Source organism: Pogona vitticeps, chromosome 3, assembly GCF_051106095.1.
Source record: "Pogona vitticeps strain Pit_001003342236 chromosome 3, PviZW2.1, whole genome shotgun sequence".
Lineage (NCBI taxonomy): Eukaryota > Metazoa > Chordata > Lepidosauria > Squamata > Agamidae > Pogona > Pogona vitticeps.
Window position 1 is genome coordinate 97,960,075 of NC_135785.1, and position 11,019 is coordinate 97,971,093.

Here is an 11,019-nt window from a genome sequence, read left to right on the forward strand (position 1 = left end):
AGTTATTGTGATTTTAAAAAAAGGAAGGATTGATCAAGGAACTATTATTGGGAGTGTTTCTCATTACTTTAGTGGGCTCTCTACAAAAAAACCCTATTTTTTCCTTGCAGCAAATCTAAAGTAGTGAGACTCTCCCAAATAAGATGCCCAGTTGGCAACTCAGAGGAGAAGGTAATTAAACCTATAAAACATAACCGTGTTTATAGGAGTACACAACAATCTATTTATTCATCATCCTACTTGCCTGTAACATACATAGTGTTTTCCCCAACACTGAACTGTGATTTTGCATAATTTCCACAATCAAAAAGGAATCTGCATGACATGATCAGCTCATATAATTCTCTTCCCTCACATGACATCATTTTTGTATCAGCAGATTCCTAACCATGTTTTTTTGTGAGCCAGGAATTGTAATTTTACAAACTCTAGCTCACTAAATAAGCTGGCAAAATAATACATAGTCTGTATTTTGTTTGCTTAGCAATCCATTTGAGCTTATTTTCGGCCACAATACAGCATCTACTTTATAACACAGGCAGCTTGTGACTGAACTAAGGGGGTACCTGCACAATCCATGAGCTGCCACTTCTTTGTGAATAACAACAAACTGGGAATCTGCTGATGTGGAACTGAATTCTGTTTTATTATTCTTGTTGTCTACGTAGGGAAAGGGACACTGGGAGCTTCGCAGGGTTACTTTTTAAAACACAGCTTGGTTGGCATGGGGAAGTTGCCAGCATTGGTACCCTGCAAATTCTTTCAAGTGCCTTTCATCAGAAGTTTGCATCCTCTTACCAGCACAAGACAAGGTTCCTTGCTCTGGAAATCCACTTAAAAGATTGCCTTTCCTGTCTGTCTCCAGCATTGTTTTCCAGACAGTTCAATACAAAGATCAATATACATGGACAGTTTGAATATACCCAATAAATCCAAGAGCAGGGGGAATATTTATATGCAAATATATTAATGCCAGGATAACTTGTAGTTCTATATAACAATGAGATACTGTAGTCACAAACAATATATATATTGTTTATGTCTCTCTCTCTCTGGATGCATAGACATCAACTACCACTGCTAGGAACTTAACACTATATTTATATATATATATAAAGAATATAGTGTTAAGTTCCTAGCAGTGGTAGTTGATGTCTATGCATCCAGGACATCAAATGGTCAACAGGATACACCAATATGACAATCGAACATACTTAGTTTATGGCGAGTTCCATTTCATCCAGATGAAACCAAGTATAGAATCAGACTGCATATTTTTAGATTTGATGGTTCTCCAAAAATAACACTAATGCCTCTTAATGTATTTCCAGGCCCAAGCCCCAGTTTATGGAAATTTTCCCCCATGGGAAACACAATAGGGAACTACTCTGTTATCAGTCATCAGCTTGGACCTGGGGAATGGGAGCAGAAAACAATCGGTTCTTGTTCAGATTATGCTAGAAAAAAATTGCATGCATCTAGTTGTATGCACGCCAACAATTTATAACACCAAAGATCAGAAGGACTATCTCTAAGAGTTCTTATTCAATCATCCTGGAATCACATCAGTAAAGATTCATATGGTTTGGGACTATTTAGTTTTTGTGAGAGCACAAAGGCAGGACAAACAGGATAAATGCATGGAAATTAAGAAGTCTCCTTCTTGGCTACATTTTATATACAGCACTCAGCTCAGCAGTATTTTGCCAATAGTTGCCAAAGCAGATCTTAATCTCCTCACTAATTGTTTTTATTGCATCTGTTAATCAAAGGGGGATTCACACAGCTTTTCTTTTCCATGAAATGAGCTTTATCTATCAACTTTGCAGCTGAAATCTCTATGCACCTCATTCTTGCCAATAATTTCACCCATATGTAGACTTCAAACTGACACAGGTTCATCAGACTGAAGAAGCTACTTGGATGAGCAGCAAAATGTTTCAACTTAACAAGTAAGAAGTCCAGTTGCCATGACTCAACTTCCAGGTAACCTCACCTGGATGACTGAGAATCTTCACAGATATATTGACACAAGTTCATCTAACTCAAACCTACAATTCTAAAATGCATTTGCTTAGCAGAATGTCTCAACAAAATTTCTGCAAAGCATTTCCAAGAGAACACATTTGGACTGTTAGAAGTCCTTCACTAAAATTCAGCAGCAGAGCATTTATTTTGCATGTGGCACTGTTTAAATCCATGGCATCTCCAGTTAAAAGGATCTCAAATACAAAAGACAGTTGGGACAGCAATTGCCTGCCGTTTGTTAGATTAGTAACTAGTCTTACTCAGAATGCCACTAGATAAGGCTTTCAATCATACAATAATCCTCATTTAGGGAATTTTACAAGTGTCTAGATGCTAACATCTTCTCTTTGCAGTCCTTCTGTGTTCTATGGCTCCTTCCAGACTATCTCCATCATGGTCAGAATCCAACAGAATAATTACATTTGAACTGGCAAACATTTCAGTGGTGAACTGCTGATACTAAAGAAGTCAGTATTTCCATTTCTTTTTATGTGCCAAATCACAGGACTGGTGTGTGACAAACAATGCAACCACCAATTTCTTAATTAGCAGCAATTTGCCACTGGGATTATGCCAATGGTGTTTTGTTGTTGTTGTTTTGCAAATATTGTCCTCTAAGCAAAAAGAGATATCTGCTTGTCATAAAAGCTGACACCTCTTACTTCCATATCTTGCATTTAGTATGTTTTGTTATGTAGTAAGTTATTGGAGGATAAACAGAAGTTTAATTTGCACAAATTGTATTGTGAGATGAACTGACACTTGTGGAACATGACTCCATTTGCTTACAAGGAATGGCATGGACAACATACTGTTGAACTTCTGGTAGGCACCTGTCTCCAATCTCAGGAGCTGGGACGTGTGTGTTTTTAATTGTACCATTTAAAAGAAAAATTAACAGCAGCCTTTATAGCCATAAAATCATTCCCCTCATGGTCCCCAGTGATGAATCAAATGGTTAGCTGTTATCTCTGAGATAGAACTATAAACCTTGCCTTAGAAACAGGATTTTCCCTTCAATAAACATACTCTATATTATATTCCTGAAGGTACTACTCAAGGCCATCCTGGGAAGAGGAAAGTGGATCAGCAAGGGTGACAGATTTACATTGTGAGTTCCTAAGATCCACAAGTACTACACTTGAGCCACAGAATGATAACATACAGCCCTGTAGTCACATAAGGGTAAGTCTCGTATAGAATTTATTCAGCCCTACTGGAACTACACCAAATGCCTTTTGTATGTTAGATAATAAAGTCAAATTATTTGCATACAGATAATGTTAAAGAAGCTGAATAGAACTGGACTCCTAATAGCTTTAAAAGCTTTAGCTGAATGACAAATGAAGAAATGACATTTAGCATCTGGGCACAGCCTACCCAGGATGAGTAGCCAGAATTCAGTCAAGCAAACAAGTAGTTTCTAAAGATTTTGAAACATAATGATAGCATTATTCATGATTTACCAACAAGGACTCAATGTGAAATCATTTTTTAAAATTGGATTTGTTAGCATTCAACAGTTAAGAAATTTTAATGTGTTCACTGTTAAACTTTAAAGAACACAATCGGGAATTACTGGAAATGGCCAGGAACAAGGTATCATGACAAGACCATCTGAAATAACGTTGTTCGACATTTGACTAACAAAATAATAAATGTAATCTCGAAGGCTTTCACGGCCAGGATCTGATGATTGTTGTGGGTTTTTTGGGCTCTTTGGCCATGTTCTGAAGGTTGTTCTTCCTATCTTTAGCTGGTCTTTTTTGTGCGATGATCCCTGGCCCTTGTGGCTGGGTAGAGTTCATTGACCTTTTGCAGGCTGTATTTTTCAGTGCTGGGAGCCAGGACTTGTTAAGTTTTAGACTTTCTTCTTTTTTTGTTGAAGCTCTGCTGTTTATGGATTTCAGTGGCTTCCCTGTGCAGTCTAACATAATGATTGCTGGTGTTATCCAGTACTTCAGTATTTTGAAATAGAATTTCATGTCCAGCTTGTTTTAGGGCATGTTCAGCTACTGCCGATTTTTCCGGTTGTTTTAGTCTGCAATGTCTCTCATTTTCTTTGATTCTGGTGTGAATGCTGCGTTTTGTGGTTCCAATATATAACTGTCCACAACTGCAAGGTATCCGGTATACTCCTACAGTGGTGAGGGGGTCCCTTTTGTCCTTTTCTGACCGTAACACTTGTTGTATTTTTGTGGTGGGTCTGAATACTGTTTTTAGGTTGTGTTTTTTTCAAATGTTTCCCCATGCAGTCCATGACCCCTTTGATGTATGGCAGAAATACTTTATTTGTGGGTGGCTGTTTTTCCTCATCAGCTTGGTGTTGTTTTCTTGGTTTCATGGCTCTTTTGATTTCATTCTTGGAGTAGTCATTTGCCTGTAGGGCCCAATTCAGATGACTGAGTTCGGTGCTGAGAAATTGAGCTTCACAGTTCCGATTTGCAATAAACTCTACCCAGCCACAAGGACCAGGGATCATTGCACAAAAAAGAGCAGGTAAAGACACCAATCAATCACAGTGACAGATAATCTCTCTCCCTTATCACAACAATACATCCACAACAAAAACACGCTGATCACCATAATCACCCTATCTCCTGAAAAGGACAAAAGCTGTTCCCACAGCTATAAATACTCAACTATCCAACAAACAGCAACAGAGCATGGACAGAGTTCCTACTCCAGTCCTCTGAAGATGCTGGCCACACAGACTGGTGAAACATCAGGAAGAACAATTTTCAGAACACAGCCAAAGAGCCCAAAAATCCACAACAGCCATCAAAATAATAAATCTTGAATTTGTTCTTGACATTTTTGAAAAATTAGGAGAAATGAACTAATTTCAAACTAATAATTTCCAAGCTCTGGGAGAAACAAGTAAGTGATCAACCAGGAATAAAATCTAGGACAAATCCATAAAAAGTACAAGAAAACTTATTAAAAATAGATGTTTACAAAGAAACAGCCATATTAGTCTGTTTCAGCATATTTGCAAAATTTACGGGGGGAAAAGAGGAAGGTGAAAGGAAAAATACTGTGGCAATGTCAAGACAAACAGATTTATTTTAGTGTGAGCTTTCAAGGCTCAAAACCATATTTATGTCTGAAGAAATGGATTGTGATCCATGTAAGCTCATACTGAAGCCAATTTGTTAGCCTTTAAAGTGCTAGAAAATTTTAACCTTGTTTTTCTTTTCTCCCCCCTTATTTTCCATTATATTTGCCAACTCAATTAAAAATATTTCCACCTGTCTCTTTTTAAGACTCTTGTAACAACAAATTTTGATCAATTTTCTACGCTAAGGCTTTTTACAGAGATTTCAGGACAAGAAATCTACAATCATGACCTTCTATCAATAGACAGAGTTTAGGAAATACAGTGGTGCCTCGCTTAACGAGGGCACCGTATAACGATGAAATCGCATAGCGATCCTTTTTTTGGATCGCTAATGCAATCGCTCAACTTTTTTTAATAGGGCAAAATTCGCTTTGCGAAGACTGGTAAGCGTTTCGCTTACAGATCTTCGCAAAACGAAGCCCGACGATCAGCTGTTCGGCGGCCAAAATGGCCGCCGGAAGCCCAGAAATGGCCCAAAATGGCCACACGCAGCGTTTTCGCGCCCTCGTTAAGCGAGGGGAGGGCGCGAAAATGGCTGCCGGCCATTAAGAAGCATCGCTGAACAGTGAGTATTCGGCCCATTTGGAACGCATTAAACCATGTTTAATGCGTTCCAATGGAATTCCCTGCCCCGTTCAACGATGCTTCAGCATAGCGAAGGTTAATCCGGAACGGATTAACCTCGCTATGCGAGGCACCACTGTATACTTTTTGGACTATAGCTCCCACAGCCCTCTAGTCAGGATGGCCAATGGCTGTTTTGGCTAGGCAATCCTCCCAACCTCTGCCATTAAGGTCCTGTGTAAAGTTAGCATCACATCCAGTGGCAGCATCAAAAGGTTTTCTCAGATCTCAAGTGGGTGGGAGCGATAGAATCCAGTATATATTTTTTACCATAAAGCCGGAAACAAGGATGCAGGGAAACAGGGTCTGCTCTAGCTTCCTGAGGCCTGATGGACATGATCCTTTTTCAATGACCTTTTTCCACAGAGAGTCTACCTCCTTACCATGTGATGCCTTAGTAGCTGCTCCACCATACATATACGTAATACTACCTCTGGAAACAAGGATGGATAAATGAATGGAAAATACCCAAATAGATAACTCCTATACTAAAATGAAATAAGCAATGTTGTGGTTGTTTTTAATGGTCTGGCAACATGTTGCTTTATATGCAAAATATATTACACTGAGAAGATGCTTCTTTTTTAATGCTCAGTTCATGAAGGAAGAGCTGCAGAAGGCAGATGGTAACTTGTTCTTTGAAAATTCAACAAAAGTAGGGAATCTGCACTGCAGACTCTTTGAACTTTTATGGACTCCCCAACAATAGAAATCTGAGGAAGTCCTATAACATTTTATAGAGTTCAGAAAAGCTTCAAACATCAAAGATAAGTTTTTTAACCAACATCTCTTTATAACATGATATCACCAGATCTTGTTACAGACAACTAACTATTGGACATGTAACAGGTTACATAAAACCACAACAATAACATTAATGACAAGTCTTTCTTATTTTAATGTTGAGAGCTTGATTTCTGCCATCACTTTCAGTCAGAACCTGAAAATGACTGAAACTTCAAGGAGACAATAATAATAATTCAATCACAGCCAACATCACAAAGTATAGTACCCAGCTATTTAACCTCCTTAAGTCTTGAATCATTTGAAGACATTTAATTTACAAGTCTTATACCAATCCTCCCAAATAAAAAAAGGGAAAAAACTGAAGGAGGGGAAAGAACAGAAAAGAAACTGTTTCTAAACTATAATCCTTAAAGTGATATTCACAACATGGATTTTTTTGGGGGGGGGCAATATTTCTGACCACTTCAAACTATTTTACCACTTGTCTGCTATCCAACATACATGCTCTATGTCCTAGGATCTAGATTGTCCAATGTTTTTCTCTTTCAAGTCTCCTATGCCTTTAAAGATTGAATGGAAATTAGCAGGCAAACAGGCCTTTATCCCACCAAGATGAAGAAGGAAGACTCAAAATACTTATCTGTTAGAATTCTGCATAATTTGCAACAACAAGCCCTGTGAGAAAAGTTGGTCCCGTTCAAAGTCCTGCAACTAAATGTGTGAAGTGGAAGTAAGAAAGAATCCCCCCCCCCCAAATCAAGAACTACTGAGAGACACAAGAATGCTAAGCATGGGACATACAGTATTATTTTAAAAGTTAATGAATTAACTGTATGAATTAGTACATATGTATTATAGAGATTATGTACATTGCACTGCCTAGGAAGCTGACATAAGTAATAATGGAACTATTCTAGAAGAGGAAATAACTGCAGAATCATCAAAATTTCCCATGCAAGAAAGATGATGCGCAAGATTTTACAACAAAAACCTGTACCATATATGGAACAAGAAATACCAGATGTTCAAGCTGGATTCAGAAAAGGAAGAGTCATTAGAGATCATATTGCAAATACTGTATACTGTGCATTGGCTACTTCAGTGTACTGAAATAATAATCCATACTGTGGTATTCCCAGTTAAAATGCATGAATGTGGCAAGAGAACAATGAAGAAAACTGAGAGGGAAAAAAAATTATTTAAAGAGTTTAAGGATACCAGGGGCTTCCCGAAATACAAATAGGTAGGTTCTACAACAAATAAAGCCTGAACCTGTTCTAGAAGCAAGAAAGAGTAAACTGAAGGTAGCATACTTCAGACATATAATAAGAAAAGGTTCACTGGAAAGGACAGTGATGAGTGAGTGGCAGCAGGAAAAGAGGGACAGATAACACAAGATGAATTAGCTTAACAAAGGAAACCAAGGCCTTGAATTTGCAAGACCCAAACAGGTTTGTTAATGACCTTCTGGAAGGACCTTAATCTATATGTCAGAAGCTACTTGATGGCACATAGCAGCAGCAATAACAACAACAAGGAGAGGCAGGCAAAAGGAGAAATACACTTGCTCCTCCTTCTTAGGCAAAATTTCTACTAGAAAAGGTAAGACAAGAAGGGCTGGGTGGTTCCAGTTATGGACCATATCAGATGCTTTCACTGGTCCTTACTTTAAGAGAGGCCCAGCAGCGGTGGCAGCTGCTGTACTGGACCCCTGAATGGGGAGGTGACAGTTTATACCAGAAATGGAAAGCTCATTTAGAACAAGGACAGGGGACATCTTTCAGTCTGACAGCTACAGAAAGTTCTCAAAGGCCATGTTCCAGTGGCAGGTGGGACTAAAGGCAAATGGGTGAGATAAAATCTAACAGCATTATTGAAGTTCTTACCAGCAGTAACTAAATCTCAGCAGAGAAATTGCAAACTTCTGGAATGGGTAAGAAAATCTGTATAATAGCTGGAAAACTACTAAGGGATGCCACGATGGAGGAGGAGGTCATGATCATATGGAGACACCAGAAAACCAGTCAGTGACCCTAAAGGTAGGTGGCTAGACTCAGCCTCAAGACTGAAATTTTTCACGCCTGCATTAGAACATTTGTGCAGAAACTGCCAGATGCTGCCTTCTGATAGGGAGCCAATGCTGACATGGAAGCATTCCTGAACAAAACACTAAAATAAATAATGGTTTGTACTATGTGTTGCAGCTACAGCAGAAAACATTAGTAGTTACCTTTTCAAGCAATCTGCATTATCATGAAAAGCTGCACAATTGTTATGTGTGCTGCATCTTCTGAAAAGCATTCTGTTTGAAGGGATACATAGCGATGTGAAAATTGTATCTAGGGAGCTTATTGCTTACTCATGCTTACAAATTGTAACTTGGTGTCTCATTAATGGATGAACATGTGCTCATGAACCAGTCCTTAGCAATCTGAAACCTGTGGATTACCTGAACAGAAGAGAATGTGCTTCAAATATTTGGTCTGGAGCAAAGAGAGTACCTCTGTAATGGTTCCAGTCTTGGGCCCCAAGGTGTTGTTGGACTTTAATTTTTCTAAGCATCAGCCAAGGGTGGCCAAAAGTGAGGGATTCTTGGGGTTGTAGCCCAATAACATCTGGGGACACACCATTTTGTTATAATTGTTCCAGGTGACATGTTGTGTGTCTCTGTTGGACTCCACAATTTAAAGGACACTTCACAGTTCATGCGTGGTTATTTTCAGATTATATCTGGAAGGTAATTGAGCAAGGCTTTGACCAATTTATTTTTTCGATGTGAAACAGTGGACTTGAGGTATCAAGCTAGCAGGACAAGTTAGGCCCCACAGTCAAATCCGTGTGCAGCTATGGAGCTCACTGAGCTGCCGTGAGACAGATACTACCTCTCAGCCTAGTCTGCCTGACAAGATTGTTGTGAGAAAAAAAGGGCAAACTAGGCACACTGCCTAAAGCTCCTTGTAAGAAGTATAAATTCAAATAAATAAATGAATCAACCGTATACACTGGAAGAAACGACAACTGAACATATTCAATATACAAATGTCTGTTAAAACTTTAAATCAAGATTATTTTGCCAATGTGCTTTTAATAATCAACAGACTGATGGCACCTTGAATGCTTTATACCAAGTCAGTCAACAAATGTGGAAATGCCTCATCCAAACAACTGCGGGTAACTGTATTTATTAGTCTGTATTTATTAGCATATGAAGTATTTCTACATTGAAACACTGTGCTGGAAAACACAAAGGCAAACTGTTTCTCAGCAAAGTTAGATGAAAATTACTAAGTGCCTTACCTTGGCAACAGCTCTGCTTTCACAATTGTTATTAGGATCTTTAATGCCATTGAGTGAATCTCTCCTCTGTGGGCATGGCTTCTTTTTACGTGGTCTGCCTTTAAGATTTGGCGCTGAAAACAAACAGGCAACAATTTCAGCACAATCACTTACAAACAGATAAAAGAACTGAATGTCCTCCAACAGCCGTTGAGTCTTTAAAGACAAGTCTCTGAAGACAGAATGGATCTTCCCTGCAGTAAATAAGGTTGTTATCCCCAGGAGCTGTTCTGTTTCTAGGTCACATATTTCTGCATTATATTCCCACTCACTAAGCTAAGCTAATGCTGTTTACATCTAACAAGCATCTGAAAGAATATCAAGAAACCACAAATTGCTCTCTTGCTAAAACAAGATGTACAACAGCAGACTGCTGAGCATTACACACACACTGTTACATAGAAGAGACCAAATGCCTTCCTCTAGCAATTTTCTTACAATGTAAAATATTTGACTAGGCTCAATCTATTTGTGTTGAACACATTCTAAAAGTTGACAAAACCATTTAGGTAATCCACACACAAGACAACTCCCTGATACTTCTGAATTGTAGAGTTCTAGATGTGAAGCATGAAACAAATACAGTTGAAACTGATGTGTTTCAGGCAACACTTCAAAGGGTCTTAAGGAAAAGAGTTCAGAAATCCTACAGTATAGAAAATCAAGCTATTTTCAGTTTGGTTTTTGAAAATAAATGTATATAAGCCACACAAGGAAAACTCAAGCCTAGTTTTCTTTAAAGTCATACATTCCAAAAAGGAAAAATAAAGAAAAAAGTCATAGTGCTGATTATGAGTAATCTATGGAAAAAACAAGCTGTTGTTTTGCCCAGTTTGAAAAGTACCTATCTACTCAGCCAATAGACTTCAGCAACATCAAAAATGATAAACAACCATTAAGGGGTGATTATAGAGGAGATGATGTTGTTTAGTCCTGTCTTCGTGACCCCATGGACCAGAGCACGCCAGGCCCTCCAGTCTTCCACTGCCTCCCAGAGTTGGGTCAAATTCACAGAGGAGATAACCTGCCTCAAATCTCTCAACTCTCTTTCTGAAAGTAACCATTGTTTTCATAACTTCCAGGGAAGACTGTAATAATGCTAGAAATCTAAACACCGCAACCCTCTTGAGTGGCTTCTAATTGTTTCTAATCTTACATTTGTC

The 11,019-nt window shown here is 38.6% G+C and overlaps 1 protein-coding gene across 4 annotated transcripts in view; it reads right to left on the minus strand.

The window, feature by feature from the left end:
- ARID5B (AT-rich interaction domain 5B) overlaps positions 1 to 11,019 on the minus strand; it is a 244,060-nt gene that overhangs the window by 53,314 nt on the left and 179,727 nt on the right. For all 4 annotated transcript variants that reach the window (XM_072995169.2, XM_020793194.3, XM_078390908.1 and 1 more), the window contains one exon: positions 9,818 to 9,930. In XM_072995169.2, coding sequence (XP_072851270.2) covers positions 9,818 to 9,930 — 113 coding nt within the window. The remainder of the gene's footprint in view (positions 1 to 9,817; positions 9,931 to 11,019) is intronic.